Below are 23,670 nucleotides of genomic sequence, written 5' to 3'. Positions count from 1 at the left end.
CCCCAAGTACTCTTCCCCTCCTCAAGTAACTGCACAGTTCTTGTTACTGCCTCTAATTCTGCATATACTTAGATTAAATAGTCCCTTTATTAAATCTTCCTTATATTCCCCAGGAGAATGTGCTGTTTCTACCCACACCCTGCCTGATAGGATGAAGTAAGTGTAGCAACATGGATGGAGCTGGAGGCCATTATCCTAAGTGAACTAACTCAGAAGGAGAAAATCAAATATCACATGTTCTCACTTACAGGTGGAAGCTAAACCATGGGCATACATGGATACAAAGTTGGAAATAATAGACACTGGGGTCTCCAAAAGAAGGGAGGGTGAGAGCTGTGTGAGGGGTGAAAAATTGCCTGCTGGATACAGTGTTCAACATTCAGGTAACAGGTATACTGGAAGTCCAGTCTCCATCATTACACAGTGTACCCATGTAACAAAAATGCATGTGTACCCCCAGAATCTAAAATTAAAAATTAAAAAAAAAAAGAAATCATGACCTTTATAAATAGCAGAAACTCAGAAAAGCTGAGCAAACCTGTCCAAGATGACATGGCGATTAAGTGATGATAACTAGAATCTAAATCCAGGCGTGTCTGAATCTACCACCCAGGGTGTTTTGCTCTCCTGCATACATCCTAGAGACGCTTACCTTCATCTGGAAGCACTGAAAGAGGCACTGATAGCTAAATACATGGAATAAGATAGAGGGATCAGGAAGAAGGGCGGGAGCTTATTACTGAGTATATTTTGTGTACCAGGCCCTTGAGTCCTTCAATATCTTTTAATTTTTATACCACTGTGTGAAGTAGGCATCGTCTCCATTTTACCAACTTCTAAAAATGAGCAACTACTCTTAAAAAAAAACTAAGTAACCACATTTTTTTCAAACATATCATAGTCTAGTGATAGTGGCACACAAGAGGCCAATTTAGGGAAGCGATGAGACAGGTTCCCCATGCTGACTCATGAGACCCATTCCATCTCTGAAACATACTCCATTTTACAGGTAAAGAAACCAAGGCTTAGAGAGATCAAATGCTCTGTGTGGGGCTAGAGCCCAGATTTGAACTCCTGTCTTTTTTCCCCTCTTCCATGATGCCTGGGTGTAAGGTGACAGGGACTCATACACAGAGTTGGGGTTGCTTTTTCTTGAAACTGATGAGAGGTGAAGCCAGCTGGACTTCCTGGGTCGAGTGGGGACTTGGAGAACTTTTGTGTCTAGCTAAAGGATTGTAAATGCACCAATCAGCACTCTGTAAAAATGCACCATCAGTGCTCTGTGTCTAGCTAAAGGATTGTAAACACACAGATATCAGCACTTTATAAAATGGACCAATCAGCACTCTGTAAAATGACCAATCAGTGCTCTGTAAAATGGACCAATCAGCAGGATGTGGGCAGGGACAAATAAGGGAATAAAAGCTGGCCACCTCAGCCAGCAGCGGCATCCCTCTCGGGTTACCTTCCAAGCTGTGGAAGCTTTGTTCTTTCGCTCTTCACAGTAAATCTTGCTGCTGCTCACTCTTTGGGTCTGCGCCACCTTTAAGAGCTGTGATACCACCAAGGCCCGCAGCTTTATTCTTGAAGTCAGCGAGACGAAGAACCCACCGGAAGGAACCAACTCCGGACACAGTTTGATGTCTTGCTATTTTTTTTCTTCCTCTGCAAAAATTTGGGTGAATGTGTTTCATTTGGTTTGATTACACGTAGTTGTTCTTAAGTAAAAGCAGTTTTAAAGCTTACTTTTTTCCCCTTTAACATCATATGCAGGTTTTTAGAAATTACATCTTAATGCACATTGCTTTAAACAATTACATAGTATGCTATCAGAAAAAAAAAGAGTATCATGTTTGAATCAATTGTTCCATTTTGGGGCATTTTGGTGGCTATTCTTTGGTAACATGGTGATGAACATCTTTGGGAATAAAACTTTGGTGTCTAAAACAAAATTTTTAAATTTGAATTTTTTTAAGAACGTCTCCTCGACATGGTATTGTAAGGTCAAAGGAGATGAATATTTTTTGGAATCCTGATAAGGTGGCCATATTCCCCATTTTAAAGGGTTCTATTAAAAGTGTTACCCTCTTGAAAATAAGTGTGCTTTGGCACCCATGGAAACTCCCCACAGCGGCTAGGTTGGGGCCTCTGCCCACAATGATCTTCATAAATGACTGTGCGTATATGAGAGCTTTCATCACACTGGTGCTTTTATTTTTATCCTTGCCTTTGGACACAAATTGGCACCCGTGTGTGTACCTCGCTGATGACTCTACCCACCTGCGAGCCATTGATTGTTCCATTATGTTATGTGAGGATCATAATGTCAGTGCTCCATGGGTGATTCATTTCTGTCCTATGTGTGTGTCCTGTATTGCTGTCAGGTGAAGAGTGTTGCGTGATGACTAGGTCCTCCTTGTGAGTTTATCTGAGAATAAAGAGAAGGCAGCAGTAGTAATCTATTCAATTACAGTTTTAAAAGAATAAGCATAAGCTTTAACAATACTATTACCCACTCATCTTTAATGACACATAAATGGAATATGATTTAAAGAAATATACATACATAGGAACAATTTGATACTGGTTGCAAAAGTATATGTAGTGGGATTCAATTTTTGGACCTTTATGTTTTTGCATATCCTTTTTTTCTCTAGTGGATCTATTTAATTTCTATAATAACAAAAGTTTTATTTAAAAATCTCAACATTATTATTTGCAGTAATAATTATTTCATAACTATTACTTTTCCTCTCCCTTAATTCAGATATGTTTTCCTCCAGAAAACTTCACATGTCAAAATGCAAATTATATAAATCTTTAAAAGAAAACTCATTCATTTATTCAACAAATTTTTATTGGATACTTTTTGTGTGCTAGGCATTATTTATAATGTTTAAGCAAAGAATTAATATAGCGATTTTTTTTCCCTTTCTCCAACTCCCTCTCTGCCTTGTTCTGTCTAGTCTGAAGTTTCCTGGATCCCCAATAAACATTACTCTGGGATTTATGGTCTGATGAAGCTTGTCCTGACCAAGACTCTTCCCGCCAACCTGGAGAGAGTCATCGTCCTTGACACGGATATCACCTTTGCCACTGACATTGCAGAGCTGTGGGCTGTGTTCCACAAGTTCAAAGGTAATGGTAGCCCATTTGTTTTTTCCTGATATCCTTGTAAGTATCAGCATGCCAAGAATAGGGGTTGACTCTTTAAAGAAGGTGAGGTCACCTCAAATGAGGTCATGCTAATGCAGTGGGTAAGGAATTACAAATATGGTTCAATATCAACTCTGCTTGGATTTGAAAAATAATAGAGTAAAACAGAAACTTGTTTACATGTCTTTAGTAAATGGAGATGTTTTTAACAGATAAATATCAAATGTGTGTATTTTGTATGCAGATAGTGGAGTGTTCACATACTGGTCGGGACGTGTGTTCATTGGTTTTCTTTTTATCGAAGGATAGTCTAATTGCCAAGAAAGCCTGTGAGGTAGTAGAGATGAGTATTGATTCTAGAATTTTTGAAAATGTTCTTATGGCTTTTGCTTTCATTAACATTGTGGTTTATCATTTTAAGGAGATGTATGTATTTGGCTTTACAAGACATTCTTTCTAGTCTGGTGGGCTTCTTTAAAGCTATTATTGTAACTCTCGTCACGGCCTCAAGGTATATGAGAGTACCTAGTGGGAAATTGTGAGCTCAGCAGGTGTATTAACTGTGGCATGGATATGTGAGAGAAGTGGCAGCTTAGCACAAATCGTAGGCTGTTATTTTAATACCCTTCTCCCAGATGTCTTTTTAAAAATTATATTATTTTAAAAATTCTTCTATACTGGATGAGTACAATGAGAAAGAAATTTGACAGTGAAATTTTTACTTATTAGTATTTTTTTAATTGCACACTGGCCCCTTCTGTGTTTAAAATCCCTTCTGCCATTCCTCTTAGCTCCATATCCTATGAAAGCAAAATACTACTTAATGATTTTAAATCCCAGTATTTTCATAAATCACAGGATATTCCTGTTGGTTTCTGTTTCTATTCATGAACAGAGAGTGAATTTCCTTGCCTGCCCCGGTCACTCCCTGCTTCCTTCTCAGGGCTTCTGAGCTCTGGGATAATTGAGGAAAGTCTTCACCAAATCATGGGAATGACATTTTGATCCCCGGGACTCTTTCCCTTATCAGGATCAAAATTTACTTTTCTTATTCGTGTCAATAATGACACTAACAATGACATCATTTAGGACAGCTTTTGAAACTGAATATGGCACAGCTCTCTAATCTTCATAGAACATGTGGACGTGTCCTTTTGTTTCATAAAGAAAGAAACGGAAGCTTAGAGGGATGCAGGCTTTTCCCAGAGTTGAGATCAGAGTGCCCGTGTCTTGGCTTCCATCCGCTGCTCTTTTCAAGTTCCCCTATCGTGTCTGCTTGTTTTTCTCTTCCTGATCACAGTGAACTCACGAGGGGCAGTTTTTCTATAATTACATGGTGTTTTATTCATTTTCTTATGCTGATGTTGAGTGTTCAGTGATGCATTTCTTCAACCGGCATTTATTGAATCCCTACTGGGTGTCAAGCAGTGTGGCTGGCTCTGCATATGAGGAGATGAGTAATGAGGGGACAGTGAGAGTTGTCACCTCTCCTAGAGGGGATTAGAGAAGGTAGCTGGGAAGGTGTCACGGAGGAGCTCCTAATTGTGCTCTGTCTCATCAGGTGAGAATGGTGGTCATATGCACTAGACCCCCACATTTTCCTTTGGGAATAATGGCCTTGTTACGCCAGCTGCTGGGAGCAGTCCCTGCAGAGGGGGCTCTCAAAAAAGGCATCAGCCCTTTTTGCAGTTGCCTCTGTTGAAGTGAGTGGCCATGCCTCTGGCCATACCCCTTCCTGGGACGCCCCACATCATGGAATGGCTGATGAACATGAGATCCTGCAGGATCATCTGCCGCACTCGGATACTGCCTCACAGGCCAATTTTCCCCTCTGCCTAGTCCTGCTTTCTCCCCTTCCCTTTCATAGGTGCTGTTCTCAAGAGCTCTCTCTAATAAACCTCTTGTATGCTGACATCCATCTCAGGGTCTTTTTCCAAAGAAACTCAACCCGCAGCATGTATTTAGAGCTGTAAGTCTCCGTTGGATAAGTATAACCACCATAGTCACCAGAACAGGTCATCAGAGATTGTAGAGCTGTAGCTAGGAAATCACATTTATTCTCTTGCAGCTTGCAGTGGCTGTAGTGCTAGTGAGGCTCTGTAGCCAATAACAACATGAATTATCATGGTTATTTTAAATACGCTGATATCATCTGTGGAAGGGAAGGCACCAGAGCTCTTGCTGCTCCCGTAGCTGGCCCAAGGACTTGATTTGGAGGACTCTCAGATTCAAGGCAGCTCCTGGGGTTGAGCAGGGTATGTGGGCCAAGGTCAGGACAGGGACAAGGTAAATTTGAATACAAGGAGCTGAGTTAATAGGCTGCATTTTATTTGTTCATTCTTTTGTTGGTTTATTTCTTGCGTTTATTGGGCCCCTACTGTGAAGAGGAATACATTAGATGCTGTTGTTACCTAAAGCTGTTGAGAACACAGCACCTGCCTTCAAGGAACTCAAAAACAAGGCAGAGTGCATTGTGTTTTATCTATCACCAGCAAAGGAGTACAAAACATCAGAGGTTTTCCCATGCCCACCCTAATTTTTCTGGAAAAATACAGAGATGAAAAGAAAATAAGTAAAGCTCATCTCTTCTCCATATGTCCCTATTTTGTATCACTTTTGTATGTGTGTGATTGTTTTTCTAAACCAAACTATTAGAAGCCAGGTCATGGAATAGGAAGAAAGCCTGTTAGGTCAGGCCCAGGCCCATAAATGTAGAATGTTCTGATCCAAGAGAGTGTCCTTCATAAAGGCAATTGTTGTTGACATCCTTCACTGTAAACAGTTGTAGTGATGTGGATACGATGTGGCCTGGCTAGTTTTTCTCTTTTTGAGAACAGCTGGTTGTCTGGGGCTGCAGTGGCTCTTGGTCAGATTGCGCTTGATTCCTTTGTGGCGCTGTGAAAGCCCCTTGTTCCTAAATTCATTACTGGGAGAATTACGAAGAAGCCTTTTTAAGGAGTTAGACCCATCCTCAGCCTCTATCAGAAGAAGCCTCTTAGAGATGTCCCCATCTTCCCTGAGCTTGACTTCAGCTAAGTAGCAGATACCTCCCTCCTATGTCAGTGGTTTGCACCTTTACCCAGCCTGCACCAACAGCTGGAAGATTTTCAGAACCACCAATTCTTAGCAGAAAGAATCAGACATACCATTATTGGCCGGGGTGAGGAGCCACCCCCATTCAGTCAATATTTACTGAGCTCCTTCTAGGTGCCAAATAGCTTACTGTTGGGACTGTTGCAAGAATAAGACTGTTTGTTGAGCCCGTAGCTACACTCTCTAGTACCAGAGTGGCTAGCAGCCCTGTCCTAACAGAACATTCAGGGGAGCTGGACATGGGTATGGTATGCTTCTCACGAGATACTTCTGGTATACCTGGCAGGGGTCCCTCACATGGGAAACTTATTTTTATAGGCAGATGTCCTTGCAGCTCTTGTCTGACCTGTGTTCAGTTTACACCTATCTGACCACCAACTACTCTGCCACTGGGAGCCTGACCTTGTCCTCTCCCTGGCATGCCAGGGAAAATTGGCCTGGGGCAGCCCCTGGTTCTTCAATGGAAGGTGCAAATTCAACACACCATTACAATGGTGGAGCTAGTGAGGAGGCAAGTGGCTAAATGAGTGTTTGTAAAACAGACGAAAAGCTAGCTACCATTTCTTAAGCATGTCTTAGGTTCTAGGCACTGAGCTAGAAGCTTTGCACACTTGAAAGTTAAATAAACTGGTGGCTCATGCCTGTAATCCCAGCACTTTGGGAGGCCGAGCCCGGTGGATCACGAGGTCAGGAGATTGAAACCATCCTGGCTAACATGGTGAAACCCCATCTCTACTAAAAATACAAAAAAATTAGCCGGGCGTGGTGGCGGGCGCCTGTAGTCCCAGCTATTCGGGAGGCTGAGGCAGGAGAATGGCGTGAACCTAGGAGGCGGAGCTTGCAGTGAGCTGAGATCACGCCACTGCGCTCCAGCCTGGGTGACAGAGCAAGACTCAGTCTCAAAAAAAAAAAAAAAAAAAAAGAAAGTTAAATAAACTGGGCTCAAGAGAGGTTAAATTACTTTTCTTGCTCAGAGAGCTATTACATAGCGAAACTGAACCCCAATCCATAGAGCTTTGGAGTCTGTGCTCTGTCCACTGACCCAGGAGGCTGTACTGCACTTAGAACGGGTGTGACTGCTGAGTACATGTTACCTTGGACCCCTGCGTGCCTTAGTTTTTACTGCACAAAACACTGGAAATAATATGTGATTGTCGTCATTTCGGGAGGCTCTTGTGAAGGCATAAATAATAAATACACACCCATAATCTGAAGCTTTTGGAAGAAGGCCGTGCTGAATATTCAAGATAATGATTTCATCCATAAGCACAGATGCCTCCCCTCTAAGAGGATCTTATTGCCACAGAGTAAAATTCTCACCCTACAGCAGGTATGGTCAAACTATCCAGCGTACATGGGCACTGCCTTCCTCACCCTCATGCCACCGCAGATGTGCCATGCCACTGGGTATCATTCAGGGCCTAATAGACTCTGTGTGGTTCCTTACACCTGACATGTTTAAGCACTTAGTCTGTGCCAGCCACTCTGTTAAGGACTTTATGGATAAACTCATTTAATCCTCACAACCCTCCTATGAAGTGATTACTGTTGATGTTCCTATTTTAGAGATTTGGGAGCTGATGCTTAGGGAAGCATAGTTTACCTGGAGCCTTACATTTCTTAAGTCATGAAACCGAGATTTGAACCCAAACAGTCTAACTTTGAATCCAGTCCTCTTTACTCTGCACCCTCCTTTCCCTTGAGGAGTAAGAGAAATCATTGTCATGTGGGTGGAGTTAAGAATGTCTTTGGAGAGATGAAGTTAGATTTGTGAAAGAACTCAAAGTGACCATATACACACCAGTTTGTAGAGGGCGGGCCCAAGGCAATCTAGGCATTCAAAGAACAAAAACAGGGAAGCAAAATTAGCATAGAAAAGTGTAGTTTTCCCAGGATTCGAGAAATAAAATCTCAGTCTCCAGAATTCTGGCCCAGCATGTGACTTCCCAGAACATCATCTTTAAGTAGCTGGAGTTGGGGTCCAAGAGCTCTACCCAGAGACTCAGCATGTCCAGAGAATAAGGCAGGATCACCCTGATGACTCTGTCACCATGGGCAGATGCTGTGGCCTGAAGGTTTATGTCGTCGCAAAGTTCCTATGTTGAAACCTAACCCCCAGTGCAGTGACATTAAGAATGGAGCCTTTAGGAGGTGATTAGCTCATGACAGCTGTATGAATGGGGTTAGTATCTTTATAAAAGAGGCTTGACAGACCTTGTTCATCCCTTATATGTGAGGACACAGTAAAAGGGATACCATCAGCAGGGTGCGGTGGCTCACGTTTGTAATCCCAGCACTTTGGGAGGCCAAGGGGGGTGGATCACCTGAGGTCAGGAGTTCGAGACCAGCCTGGCCAACATGACGAAACTCCGTCTCTACTAAAAATACAAAAATCAGCTGGGCATGGTGGTGTGTGCCTGTAACCCCAGCTACTCAGGAGGCGGAGGCAATAGAATCACTTGAAACCGGGAGGCAGAGGTTGCAGTATGCTGAGATCACACCATTGCACTCCAGCCTGGGCAACAGAGCGAGACTGCATCTCAAGAAAAAGGGTACCATCAATGAAGCAGAGAGTTCTCACCATGCATCTGATCTGCTGGAGCCTTGATCTTGGACTGCCCAGCCTCTGGAACTGCAAGCAATAAATTTCTGTTGCTTATAAATTACCCGGTGTCAGATATTTTGTTATAGCAGCTCAAACTGAATAAGACAGCAGGTTATCTTAGTTGATTTAGGCTCAGAGAAGGAATAATGCCAACGGGGTCTTTGTGAGAATTGTACAAGATAATGTGCATTATTTTTCCACATTCCATTTTCTCTAAGGACTCCTGCCAGAGTGAATGGGATGATGGCGGACATCGTTAATGTGTGTCTGCTCCATTACCTCACAGTTCTGTCCACAGAGCCATTGGGGCTGTACCATAATGTAGAAAAGCTGAACATGAAGAACATTGAAGTATTACTTTTGAAAAGACATTTGTAGAAATTTTATGCTTATAATCAGTTGCCTCGAAGGACTTTTTAATACTCTTTGAAGTTTCTTCAGGTCTTGTCTTTCTTTGTTACCTTGCCGCCCTGCCTGTCTCCTCTGATGGAATTGGTGGAGTCAGAAGAGCTTAGCAAAAAAGAGACCAAGTTTCAAGTCCCTGCTGGTCTGCTTTATCAGCAGGGTGATCTTAAGGAGGTCAATGAACCACTCTTGACCTCGCGTCTGTACCTGTAGAAAGAAGATACTGATATCTGCTCACAGTGGTTGTGTGAAATTTGAAGAGGTGATTCAGTGATCCTGGTGCCTGACAGACACTTGGACCTTGGGTGTTTCTTTCCCCTTTCCTTCCTCCTCTCTCCTGTGGTTAAGTTTGGTATTGTCCCATTGGCCCCTTTTTCTTTGACTTTAAATCACCTTTCCTGCCTTCCCTTATCTCCAAATGAAGTTCAGTGTCCCCCGCCCTGTTAGCCCATAGGAAAGGAATCAAAGAAGACCTTTCAAGACAATCCCATGACCTCATGCCAGTCAGATTTTCCTTATTAAAGCCTTCCCTTCTTGGCTGGCCCAGTGTGCCCCCTTCTAGGGCTCAACATAGACAGATTTCCACGCATCTCACATTCACTCCTGACAGTTCCTAAACTTGAGAGACTATTTTGCCCCGGGGAAGAAAAACAGAAATTTTAAAAGATGAAATTCTCAAAGGGCTTTAAAATGACACCAACAGCTGGTGTCTGTAGAGGTGATGTGCTCCTAGTACAGAAGGCGCTGGAATTCAGCTGGGAAAGAGCGAGGCTGGGCCTGTTCTTGGTTAGCAATCATACAGTTTTGCTAAAAGTCCTGGGCATTTTTTTTTAATCTGTACTGGGCCTTTAGAAGTTCTCCTGGGCCGGGCGCAGTGGCTCGTGCCCATAATCCCAGCACTTTGGGAGGCTAAGGTGGGTGGATCACCTGAGGTCAGGAGTTCAAGACCAGCCTGGGAAACATGGCAAAACCCCATCTCCACTAAAAATATAAAAAATTAGCCAGGCGTGGTGGCAGTCACCTGTAATTCCAGCTACTTGGGAGGCTGAGGCAGGAGAATTTCTTGAACCCTGGAGGCAGAGGTTGCAGTGAGCCAAGATTGCACCACTGCACTCCAGCCTGGGCGACAGAGCGAGACTCTGTCTCAAAAAATAAATAAATAAAAAGTTCTCTTGCACTCCCAGTATTGATAAAGTTCCCTCCTCACTACCAGTTTTCATGGTTTTGTTTAGGTCTTTAACGTCCTCTAGCTCCTAGTTGATTTTCCACTTGGAAAATTTTGATGACCTCTTCCATTATTTCTTCCTTGTACCCTCCTGCTTTCTCCGCCTCTCTTAACCAGCCTCCTTCTACTCAGAATCAGAAACTAGCGCTTTGATTTTCTTGATAGACACTACTGGTTCTTCCATTAGTCCAGCCAAGATGTACACCATTGAAGCAACACCAAGGATTTTTTTCCCTGGTAGAATTGGGTGAAGAGGTTTTCATTATTTTCAGATTAACTTTGAAGCAAATCTGCCTTGTCTTGCTATATTAGAAAGATCATTTAACTTCTCAGAGCCTCGTTTTTGTTGTTGTTCTATAAAAGTGAGGGAATGATACATTAATAACGGCCCCATAGGGTTTGTTTTGGTGATGAAGTCAGGTAATGGCTCTGTATTGCACAATACCTAATAAGTGATAGTTCCCTTCTTTTCTTTCTATGTCTTAGGTTTTTTGTTTGTTTGTTTGTTTGTTTGTTTGTGAAACAGAGTCTCACTCCGTCACCAGGCTGTAGTGCAGTGGCACAATGTCGGCTCACTGCAACCTCTGCCTCCCGGGTTCAAGTGATTCCCCTGCCTCAGCTTCCCGAGTAGCTGGGACTACAGGCGTGCACCACCACACCTGGCTGATTTTTTGTATTTTAGTAGAGACAGGGTTTCACCATGTTGGCCAGGCTGGTCTCAATCTCCTGACCTCATAATCTGTCCACCTCGGCCTCCCAAAGTGCTGGGATTACAGGCGTGAGCCACTGTGGCTAACTTCTTTTTTTTTTTTTTTCTTGTTCTTCACCCTGAAATTTCGGAGAGTTCACAGACCAGAAACCAACCCTAACCTCTCCCTACCTTCCTGAGTTCCTTTCTCCCTCCTTCCCTCCTTCCCTCTTTCCCTGCCTGCCTGCCTGCCTCCCTCCCTCCCTCCCTCCCTCCCTTCCTTCCTTCCTTGCCTGCTGCACCCATTCAGTTATTCATTCTTTCATTAATTTACTACCTTCTGAGCCTCTTGGCCTGCCCTAGGCCCTGGGGGTAAAATATTAACTGAGACAGACCCAGCCCCTACCCTCCTGTTGCTAATATCTATTAAATGGGTTTTATGTGTCATGCCCTGAACCATCTCATTTAGCCTTCATAAACTCTTTTAAGTCTGTTGCCTGAAATCACTAACTACAAGTTAGTGGCAAAACCTGGACTGAAGCCAGACTGATCTCAGAGCCAACACTTAACCACTAGATTCTAGATACATCTGAACACACGGTTACATTCAAGTGTAGAAAGTCTCTTGAAAGGGAAAAGTCAGGGTGAGGTCGAATCACATTTTAGGGAAAGCATTGCTAGTGAGGGAAGTTGGAGGGAGTCAGGAGGGCTTCTAAAGGGAGAGAGGTGGATGCATTGGCCTCTGGTCTCACTTAGAGGGAGCAGCATTTGTGAAGATCTGAGATCCAGAGAGAAATTAGAGAGAGTGATCCAGACAGAAACTGAAATAAACATTCAATGTACACTTTTTTTTTTTTTTTGAGATGGAGTCTCTCTCTCTCTCCACCCACTCTGGAGTGCAGTGGCGTGATCTCCACTCACTGCAACCTCCACCTCCCGGGCTCAGTCAATTCTCCTGTCTCAGCCTCCAGAGTATCTGGGATTACAGGAATGTGCCACCACACCCGGCTAATTTTTTGTAGTTTTAGTAGAGATGGGGTTTCACCATGTTGGCCAGGCTGGTCTCAAAATCCTGACCTCAGTGGATCTGCCTGTCTCGGCCACCCAAAGTGCTGGGATTACAAGCATGAGCCAACACGCCCGGCCCCTCAATCTACTTTTCAAACAGACCAGACAGGCTCCTACCTTTGGCCCTCTGCTCTGATGTTCCCTGTACCCGGAATGCTCCTCCTCCAGATCATTCCCTGTCTTGCTACCATAATGCCCTTCGAGTCTTTGCCCAAACCTCAGCTTCTCAGCAAGGCTTTCCCTGACTGTCCTATTGAATCCTACAGCCTGAGACACCATCCCACTTTTCTCCACTACTCTTTCATTTTTTTTTTTTCAAGAGGACTCATCACCTTCTAATGAATATGTAATTACTTATCAAGAAGGCTGTTCTGCCTCACCCCATAGGCAGCACAGACCCAGGTACCAGGATACAGCTGGCTCCATCTGGTTATTGTGTGTTCTTTCTAGGGACCTCCCATGGATACCAAAATCTGCAGATGCTCAAGTCCCTGATATATAAAAAATTGCATTTGCACATCATCTGTGGACATCCTCCTGTATGCTTTAAATCATCTGTAGATTATTTATAATTCCTAATACAATGTAAATGCTAAGTAAATAGTTGTTAGACTGTATTGTTTAGGGAATAGTAAGAAGACAAAAAAAAATCTGTGTATATTCAGTACAGAGGCAGTTTTCTTTCCAAATATTTTCAGTCCAGGTTGGTTGAATCCACAGATGCAGAACCCATGGGTGTGGTGGGCTAACTCTGTGTAAGCACCAGGAAGGCAGGGATCTTTGTCTGTTTTGTGCCTGATGTGTCCCAGCACCTAGAACAGTGCCTGACACATAGAAGGTGCCCGATAAATATTTGTCAAATGAGCAAGTAAAGCGGATGTTTCTTGGTGAAGTGAGTGGTGGGGAATAAGGTAAGAGAGGTATAAAGGGTCTTATTAAGTGTTAGCTTTGGGTCTTCTCCAAAGGTCATTGAAAGACAGTTTAGAAGATTTGAAAAGATCCCTTTGGCTGACATGTGGGGGTGATCTAAAAAGTGAGACAGGAAAACAGTACTTTCAAAAAGAGTTGGCAGCAGGTAGGAGGCTTCAGTCTCAGCAAAAAGACCACTGTGGCCCATAGCGGGATGTTAGCCTTGGAGTCAGAGCAAGGAATGCATATTAGAGATGAATGGGGACGTAGAGTGAATAGTGCTGGATGGCGAGTTCAGTTTTGGACATGCAGAGATGGGGTAAACAGGTCTAGATCTTACAAGAAGGGTCAGGGCTAGGGGTCTCTTCAGGTGTTTTTTGTTGTTGTTGTTTTTAATAAACTTGAAATAGAGCTTTTTTGGTGTTAAAATAGGTATTCTCACCAGATTGTTACAGTTTCCTTTTCTGGATGGCCAGGTGAGCCCCAGTGTAGAATCCAGTTGGGCAGCCCTGTAGTGCGCAGTCCTGCAGGGACAGCGGAGGGGATTTGATGAATCTAACACAGGGCTCATTGGATGGGAGCAGGATGAAATCAGCAAGCACAAAGAGTGGGCACGGTGTGATTGGCAAGCTGTGATTTGCGAGGAGGAGCAACGGAACGGATGCTGAGCAGAATTCACGAGATGGGATCACTGGACTCCCCTGATTGTGTTCTGAGCTCCTCTTTGTACAGCCCACACACAGTGAGTGATGTTTGCTGCTGCCTTCAGCTGCCACTGCGTTGTAAAGCCAGCCATGCCCTGGGTCTCTGGCTCTGTGCTGCTTGCTGGGTGGGAGTGAGGAGCCTCATGGATCCATCACCAGGATTCCACAGACCTCTCTATCAGTTGTGGGGCTTTCTTAGACACACAGGGCTCAGACTCTCAGGGAGGTGAGCTGGAGGACACTTTTAGGCTCCTCACCAAGGGGAGGAAAGACATCTCTGGAGGTAGATGTGAGATGTTTCTTTCCCCACTCCCTTTCCCAACTCAAGTATTTACTCTAAGGGTGGAGGGACAGATGTGTCAAGGGCCCTTCCTTGGGGTTGCTTTGCATCCTCTTCCCATCTTTGCAACGTCGGGGTGTTGCTCAACTCTAAACCTCTGTTTCCTGTGGGCAAGATGGGGAGAATGATACCCATGGGGTATTGGTGTGAGGGTAACGTGACATGATACATTTCAAAGTCTTAATACTGTACCTGACGCAGTAAGCTCTTGACAGTGTTAGCTTCTGCTGTTATTAATATTAGAGCTATTTTGTTTTGTTTTGTTTTGTTTTTGTGACAGGGTCTTGTTGTGTCACCCAGGCTGGAGTGCAGTCGTGGGATCATAGCTCATTGCCACCTGAAATTCCTGGACTCAAGGGATTCTCCCACCTCAGTTTCCACAGTAGTTGGGACTGTAGGCATGTGCTACCACGCCTGGCTATTTTTTTTTTAATTTTTTATTTTTGCAGACACAGGGTCTCACTTTGTTCCCCAGGCTGGTCTCAAATTCCTGGGCTCAAGCGATCCTCCCGCCTCAGCTTCCCAAAGTGCTGGGATTACAGGCGTGAGCCACTGTGCCCAGCTGAGTCATTTTATTGTAATCACAATAAGATGGCTGTCTACATACCTCTAAACAATTCAGGATGGGAGAGGTTCTTAATATCAGAGGAGACAATACAAGGCCTTGGAGTAAACACATTTCCAAAAATAATCTCTATCAAGATGGGGAAAGAAGCCTGAGAAATGGTTATGTGAAAGCATGGGAGTTGGGGGTTTGCTCCTAATTGGAAAGAGCTGGCCGTGTATCCCAGTGGGGAAAGTACAGGCTGTAGAGTGGGATGATTCCAAGACCTGGGTTTGAGGCCGCACGCTTCTGTGCACTTTACAATTCAGCTTCTCATTCTCAATGAGAATATTATGTTAGGAGCAAAATACGTAATTCACCTAGTATTTTGCAGGCATTTTGTCATATTATCTCAGTTCTGTGATACAGGACTTTGCACATTTTCCCATTTCCGAAACTGAGATGTGACTTACAAAAGCAACTTGACAGATGGTCTTTTTCTCCTGGCAAATGTTTTGATATATTGTACAATCAACAGCCTCTTAGAATCCAGAAAATATGTTGTGATTACTTTTATTAGCAATATCTCTCTAGCTTTTCTTTTTATCTTTGAGTTGTACAGGGGAGAAGGAGGGCGAGTAGGACCATAGACTAAAGAAGAAAGAGCTGAGTCAGTCAAAGAGAGGATTTGGGGGTCTTAGCAGACTCTTCCTTGATTAACATTTATTGTTTGACCACAGGGTCCTGGAGCATCTGCACCATTGCTATTTTTTTTTTTTCTTTTGTAAATATCCTGCTTGTGTCTCCCATGTTGGAATAGGTACCATCTCTTGGTAAGCCCTCCCATGTGGAGACCAACTGTCTGTTTCCTGGAAGCAAGTGTTTGTATAGGTTGGGGGCAAGGAGAGAGGGGAGGTCAAGGGACAGAGTTGTGGTACAAAAACATTTGGGATTTCTTTGAGAATATCAGGAAGAAATATTGAAAAGCAAAACAGCATTAAATCCAGAACTCCAGGAAGCTGCTCTGCCATGATGTCTCTTCTTGCTCATTCAGACATTTATAAATTTATTGAGCAACTACTTGTTATCATATGCACAAGTTATGCTCTTTAATGCTCAGTCCATTAGAAATTCATATGACTGACTTAGCCTTCCTTGAAAAGATCTGATATTTCTAGGAACATTTTAGTATTACCCGTGATTAATGTGAATTTTTTAGCTAGATCACTTTTTTTTTTTTTTTTGAGATGAAGCCTTGCTCTATCGCCCAGGCTGGAGTGCAGTGGCGCAATCTCGGCTCACTGCAAGCTCCGCCTCCCGGGTTCACACCATTCTCCTGCCTTAGCTTCCCAAGTAGCTGGGACTACAGGCACCCAACATCACGCCTGGCTAAATTTTTTTGTATTTTTAGTAGAGATGGGGTTGCTAGATAACTTTTAATATCAGCTGCTTTGAGTTCAAGAGATTTTGATCGTAGACACAGCTATTGTGGATGCATAGAGGGGACAGGGCTTTCCAAGGACATTCTGGACAAAGAGGGTGAGTGAGTAGATTAGGACCTAATAAAGGCAATAAACAAATCCCTTGAGGCAAGAAACAAATGGCTTATTGAATGAATTTATGGGGATAAAGTCCACACCTTTAGAATCATGTGCTAAGAAAAGAAGCCAGTTTCCTTTTTCTTGTTTGTTCTAGATGTATCTTGTCTGGGAATCCTACATGAAAGTCAGGGTTACTCCTACTCTCCATAAGCAACAGGCCAAATTGAATTAATAGCCATGTGAAGGCTAAGCAGCAGCCTCATGATCATTGACAGCTCTGCCTTTTGAACAATAATTCTGAGCCATGAGGAGGAGGATAGCTGAAGTGTTGGAATTACCTGTAGGGTCTTTTCAAATTGCACAGGTTCGTGTCCACTCTTATCCCTCCGCAGTGGCCTGCTTATCACCAGTGACTGGAGAATCTTTTCCTTAGTACAGGGTTTCTCCATGTTGGCACTATTGATATTTTGGGCTGTATATGTCTTTTTGTGTTTTTAACAGTTGTACAAATGTATGAGGTACATATACAATTTTATTACATGTGTAGATTTTGCAGTGGTGAAGTCAGGGCCTTTAGGGTATCTATTATACGAATAATGCACATTATACACATTAATTTCTCATCATCCACCCCCCTCCATCCCTTCACCCTTCCGAGTTTCCATTGTCTGTTTTTCCACTCTCTACCTCCATGTGTACACATTTTTTAGCTCCCATTTATAAATGAGAGCATGTGATATTTGACTTTCCCTGTCTGGCTTGTTTCACTTAGACAGTAACCTCTAGTTCCACCCATGTTGTTTCAGAAGACATGATTTTATTCTTTTTTGTGGCTAAATAGTATTTCGTTGTACCGTGATATACATCTGTATACCACATTTGCATTATCCATTGATGGGCGTGTCGGTTGATTTCATGTCTTTGCTATTGTGAGTAGTGTTGTGATAAACATGAGTGCAGGTGTCTTTCTTATATAATGATTTCTTTTTCCTTTGATTAGATACCCAGTGGTGGGATTGCTGGGTTGAATGGTACTTCTATTGTTAGTTCTTTGAGAAATCTCCATACTGTTTTCTTCTAATTTACATTCCCACCAACAGTGTGTAAGAGTTCCATCTTCTCCACATCCTCACTAATGTCTGTTATTTTTTGTCTTTAATAATGGCCATTCTGACTGAGTTTAAGATGATATCTCATAACTTTTTGTGGTGGAAGGGCTGTCTTTCACACTGTGGGATGTTTAGCAGTATCCCTAGCCTCTTCCCTCTATCCTATGCCCCTCCAGCTATGACACACAAAAATATCTCTAGGCGTTGCCAAATGTACCCTGGGGGAAATGTCTTTCCCTGTTGAGAACCACTTCCTTAATGACCCACTGTTACTGATGGAAATGTGTAGGGTCCTTTAGGAATATGAGTGGACTTGGTAGTTTTAAGTGGTTAATAACGACTGGCCCAAGAAATGAAATCTAAACCTTCCACAATTTCTTTATATATATATATATACACACTTTAAGTTCTAAGGTACAGGTGCACAATGTGCAGGTTTGTTACATATGTATACATGTGCCGTGTTGGTTTGCTGCACCTATTAACTAATCATTTACATTAGGTATTTCTCCTAATGCTATCCTTCCCCCTTCCCCCATCCCCCCACCCCGTGGACTGGAGTAAGAAAATGTGGCACATATACACCATGGAATACTATGCAGCCATAAACAAAGGATGAGTTCATGTCCTTTCTAGCAACATGGATGAAGCGGGAAACCACCATTCTGAGCAAACTATCGCAAGGACGGAAAACCAAACACTGCATGTTCTCACTCATAGGTGGGAACTGAACAATGAGAACACTTGGACACAGGGCGGGGAACACCACAACTTCTTTTTCAGTTCATAACTCATAGTTCACAATCCATGTGCTCTTTGACTTGACTTTTCTTAAACTCCTATTTTATGTGCTTCTGACTTGCTTTCCCTTCTTATTTGTAATCCACACTAGCCTCAAAAGATGCATGAACTGTGAATTTTCACTTCTAGGGCCACAGATAGTTGAACATCTAGTAGTGAATTTCCTCTTTCAGAAGATAAATAAATGTATTCATTCCCCTGGATCTAGAAGGATACACAATACCAAGAGAAAGTGTGATCGAATTAACCAGACTCAAAAGCATTCACATCCACAAAAGGGCACGGATTCAGTTAGGACCCATTAGAATTTACGATCTTCCCTCGAAATTACAAGAGGGAACAACTTGCAGCTCATCTGCCTATCCGTGAAGAGAGGAACCATTCTGTGACTATCAAGAAGACACAACTTTTTTTTTCCTCCTAAATGCATATACATAGATTATTAGAAGCATCTAATATATGACAAAGACATACGTGGCCTGTCAATGAAGACAAATATGCTGGTCTCTTCTCTGCACCATGCACTGGGCTTGCCCATCTGGAAGGATGCAGCAGGCAGAGGTATGTATGCAGGGTCCTTATTGAGATGAATGGAGGGTCCTTATTGAAATGAATGGAGGGGCCTTTTAAAGGAACACTTGTCAACCAGAGTAGGTCCTGGTGGAAATTACCAGCTTCCCTAGAAGCAAAGGGATAGTTTTTTCATTAATAACCACCTCCATCAGAAAAGGAAGGTCTGGCTTTTATTTTCTTATTTGCCTTCTGATGAATTTTAGGGACAAAGAAGGCATGATGATTTTAGGCTTCTCTTCTTTTCTGCTTAGATGTCAAAAATGACCACAGGTCATATTCCATGGCAGCAAAAATTATTATGAGATAAAAGAGAAGATTCCCCAAATCCAGCCAATAATCCTCTTTTTAAATTTTATTTTTGAGACATTGTATACTACAATATAAATAACAAAGGGAGCCTGTATTAGTCTGTTCTCACGCTGCTGTAAAGAAATACCTGAGCTGGGCACGGTGGCTCATGCCTATAATTCCAGCACATTGGGAGGCCGAGACGGGTGGATCACCTGAGGTTGGGAGTTCGAGACCAGCCTGACCAACATGGAGAAACCCCATATCTCCTAAAAATACAAAATTAGCCAGGCATGGTGGCACATGCCTGAAATCCCAGCTACTCGAGAGGCTAAGGCAGGAGAATTGCCTGTACCTGGGAGGTGGAGATTGCAGTGAGCAGAGATTGAGCCATTGCACCCCAGCCTGGACAACAAGAGTGAAAAGTCCATCTCAAAAAAAAAAAACGGAATGCCTGAGACTGGGTAATTTATATGAAAAGAGATTTAATTGGCTCACAGTTCTGCAGGCTGTACAGGAAGCATGGCAGTATCTGTTTCTTGGGAGGCCACAAGGAGCTTACAGTCACGGCAGAAGGCAGAGCGGGGGCAGGCATCTTACATGGCAGAAGCAAAAGCAAAAGAGGGTAGGGGAAGGTGCTACACATTTTTAAAAAAACCAGATCTCATGAGAACTCTATCACCAGAATACCAAGGGATGGTGCTAAACCATTCGTGAAGGATCCACCCCAGTGAACCATTCACTTCCCAGTAGGCCCCACCTCCAACGCTGGGGATCACAATTGAACATGAGATTTGAGTGGGGACACAGAACCAAACCATGTAAGAGTCCTTGAAACACCTGCCTTATATTGGGAGTTGGGGGGTGGGGTAGGGTTGGTCGACAGTAATGGACTTTTTATTTTCTTTATTAAAAATAACTTTTTTATGGCAACAGTTTTAGATTACAGAAAAATTATGAAGATAATACAAAGAGTTCTGATACACCCTATAGCCTGTTCCCCTTATTATTAATATGGTACGTTTTTTAGAGAACCTGCTATTTTTTATTTTATTTATTTATTTATTTATTTTTTTTGAGACGGAGTCTCACTCTGTCGTCCAGGCTGGAGTGCAGTGGCGCGATTTCAGCTCACTGCAACCTCCACCTCCCGGATTCAAGCAATTCTCCTGCCTCAGCCTCCTGAGTAGCTGGAATTACAGGTGTATGCCACCATGCCCAGCTAATTTTTTTTTTTTTTTTAAGTAGAGATGGGGTTTTACCATGTTGGTCAGGCTGGTCTTGAACTCTTGACCTCATGATCCACCTGCCTCAGCCTCCTAAAGTGCTGGGATTACAGGCGTGAGCCATGAGAACCTGCTTTTAATAAGCCTGGTATGGTCTAGACCTGGGGTTCCCAAACCCTGGGCACCAGACCAGTGTGGTCTGTGGCCTGTTAGGAACCAGGCAAGCAAGCATTACAGCCTGACCTTCACCTCCTGTCAGATCAGCGCTGGGATTAGATTCTCATACTAGCGCAAACCCTGTTGTGAACTGCGCATGTGAGGGATCTAGGTTGCATGCACCTTATGAAAATCTAGCTAATGCCTGATTGTCTGATATCTAAGGTGGAACAGTATCTTCCCCAAACCATCCTACCTTCCCCCCCACCACCCTTCATGGAAAATTGTCTTCCATGAAACTGGTCACTGGTGCCAAAAAGGTTGGGGACTGCTGTACATACAGTTTAGGTATCATACATACGTTAGCTTCTTTCATCTTCACAAAAGACCCGGCAGATAACAGTCCAGTCCGCGTTTTAGAAGAGAAAAAAAAAATGCCTAAAAAGGTTAAATAATACTTAATACTAAAATCATCTAATTGGCAAGTGGCAGAGCCAAGATTACAGCCACCTCCACTATTACGAGTTGATTTATTCCACAGGTTTTGAAGCACTATTCCTCATCAATCTCTAAATCAGTACTGAGTTTGTAAGAATGGATAAGATGGGCCAGACGTGGTGGTTCACGCCTGTAATCCCAGCACTTTGGGAGGCCAAGGTGGGCGGATAACCTGAGGTCAGGAGTTCGAGACCAGCCTGGCCAACGTTGTGAAACCCCATCTCTGCTAAAAATACAAAAATTAGCCAGATATGGTGGCACGCACCTGTAGTCCCAGCTACCTGGGAGGCTGAGGCTAAGAATTTCTTGAACACAGGAGGCATAGGTTGCAGTGAGCCGAGATTGCACCATTGCACTCCAGCCTGGATGACAGAGTGAGACTGTGTCTCAAAAAAAATAAAAAAACTTAAAAAAAAGAATGGATATGATGGTTCACCTGCCTTCATGGAGGTCCCGTTCTAACTGAGAATTCAGAAGGGCAGACAAAGATAAAGGACTATGATGAGAGAAAAGGGGTCATGTGCCAAAAATAATGGTGTTGCCATGGAGACACAGTCATTAATTTTGGAACCTGGGAAAGACGTCCCCCATAACCTAAGAGAAATCGGTCCTTGTTGATTGACTGGAGATCTCCACCTGGGAAAAGGGGAACGAATAGGCCATTCCAAACAAAAGGCACAGAAGGGAGCAAAGGCAGGAAGGCATGATAGAGCGTGGTGTGTTCCCTATGTCAGTTGCATTCCCTATGGCTGTAATATTTAGTACAAAGAATCAGTTGGTTGGTGAGAGCGGAGGGTTTGGGAAGGTGATGACAGATAGAAAAGTAGGTAGGAGCTAGGTCATGGAGGATTTAGCATGCTGTGCCATGCCAAGGAGTTTGGCCTTTTCTGGAAGACACTGAAAATCCACTGACAGTCTCATAAGGAGAAGACTGACCAGGTCATACTAATCAGTCCTCAGTGCAGAAAGGTGAGTGTGCGCTTGTCAGAGAAATGGTTTGGAGGAACCACAAACAGAGCATCCAATTAGGAAGCCATGTCAATAATTCATGTAAGGAATGATCATGGCCTGAACTAAGGCAAAGGTTGAGTGCAACAGCAGAATCAAATGCTATTAAAGGGTTAAAATGGGTGTCCAGGGCACCTGCCATTGCTCACGCCTGTAATCCCAGCACTTCGGGAGGCCAAGGCTGGTGGATCCCTTGAGCTCAGGAGTTCGAAACCAGCCTGGGCAACATGGCGAAACCCTGTCCATACAAAACATATAAAAATTAGCTGGGTGTTGGCTGGGTGCAGGGGCTCATGCCTGTAATCCTAGCACTTTGGGAAGCTGAGGCGGACAGATCACTTGAGGTCAGAAGTTCGAGACCAGCCTGGCCAACATGGAGAAACCCTATCTCTGCAAAAAATACAATTAGCCAGGCGTGGTGGTGTGTGCCTGTAGTCCCAGCTACTTGGAAGGCTGAGGCAGGAGAATCACTTAAACCCGGGAGGTGGAGGTTGCAGTGAGCTGAGATCGCGCCACTGCACTCCAGCCTGGGCGACAGAGTGAGACTCCGACTCAAAAGAAATGTGTGTGTGTGTGTGTGTGTGTGTCTATTAGCTGGGTGTAGTGGTGCACACCTGTAGTCCCAGCTACTTGGGAGGCTGAGTTGAACCCAGGAGGTGGAGGCTGCAGTGAGCTGAGATACCACTGCCCTCCAGCCTAGGCAACAGAATGAGACCCTGTCTCTAAAAAAAAAAAAAAGAAAAAAAAAAGAAAAGGAAAGACATAGGTGTTCTGGTCAGGTGTGGTACAAAAGAAAAAAGATTTGTACATGACCTACTTTCCCAGTTTACAAATTAGGTGGGGTATACAAAAGGAAGCGCAGATTTAGAGTGAGAGAGTGAATTTGTCTCTTCTGTGTCTGTGATTTTTCTTTCTGTTGTTGTGGTTTTGATGTTTCAGTATAACACATGCTTCCTCATAATATACTGCGTTTGTGCTCTACTGTGGTAGTTGTGGTGTTCTGTCTGCTCAGCATACATTTCTTCCTTCCAGTAACATTAGCAGAATAGCTGATTCTCTGTTGAAAACCATATCTCTCCTTGCTTGTTTCAGTTGGTTTTTAGTGTGTGTGAGGGGTGTTGATCTCATCCCTGGCTGAAGGGATAAGGACATGACTCAGTCCTGGCCAGCTGCAAGACCACAGACATCTCCCTGGCTATAGCGATTGGTTTAGGGCAGATATGTGACCCAAGCTGAGCCGATCAGAACTAGTAAGCATTACGCCAAGGCTTTTTGCTAAACGCTGTTGGGAAAGGTACTCTTTTTGTTGTTGTTGTTGTTGTTGTTGTTGTTTTGAGACAGGGTCTTGCTCTTTTTGCCCAGGCTGGAGTACAGCAGTGTGATCTCAGCTCACTGCAACCTCCACCTCCAGGGTTCAAGTGATTCTCCTTCTTCAGCCTCCCAAGTAGCTGGGATTACACGCGTACCACTACACCCGGCTAATTTTTGTAATTTTAGTAGAGATGGAGTTTCACCATGTTGGCCAGGCAGGTCTCAAACTCCTTACCTCAGGGGATCTGCCCGCCTCAGCCTCCCAAAGTGCTGGGATTACAGGCGTGAGCCACCGCGCCCAGTAGAAAGGTACTCTTTCTATTTGCTAAACTATGATGAGGCAAAGCTGGAACCACCATTTGTCATTTTGACACCGCCAGGGGTTTCCAAGACCACCCCTAAATTCACTGGTTTGCTAGGAG

The 23,670-nt window shown here is 43.6% G+C and overlaps 1 protein-coding gene across 7 annotated transcripts in view; it reads left to right on the top strand.

Annotated features, from left to right (window-relative positions):
* Positions 1-23,670, top strand: part of LARGE1 (LARGE xylosyl- and glucuronyltransferase 1) — a 769,194-nt gene that overhangs the window by 355,045 nt on the left and 390,479 nt on the right. For all 7 annotated transcript variants that reach the window (XM_063722909.1, XM_063722906.1, XM_009234297.4 and 4 more), the window contains one exon: positions 2,967-3,138. In XM_063722909.1, coding sequence (XP_063578979.1) covers positions 2,967-3,138 — 172 coding nt within the window. The remainder of the gene's footprint in view (positions 1-2,966; positions 3,139-23,670) is intronic.

This window comes from Pongo abelii, chromosome 23, assembly GCF_028885655.2.
Source record: "Pongo abelii isolate AG06213 chromosome 23, NHGRI_mPonAbe1-v2.0_pri, whole genome shotgun sequence".
NCBI lineage: Eukaryota > Metazoa > Chordata > Mammalia > Primates > Hominidae > Pongo > Pongo abelii.
The sequence above is the reverse complement of the archived record's forward strand: the minus strand, read 5'-3'. Positions and strand labels throughout refer to the sequence as shown.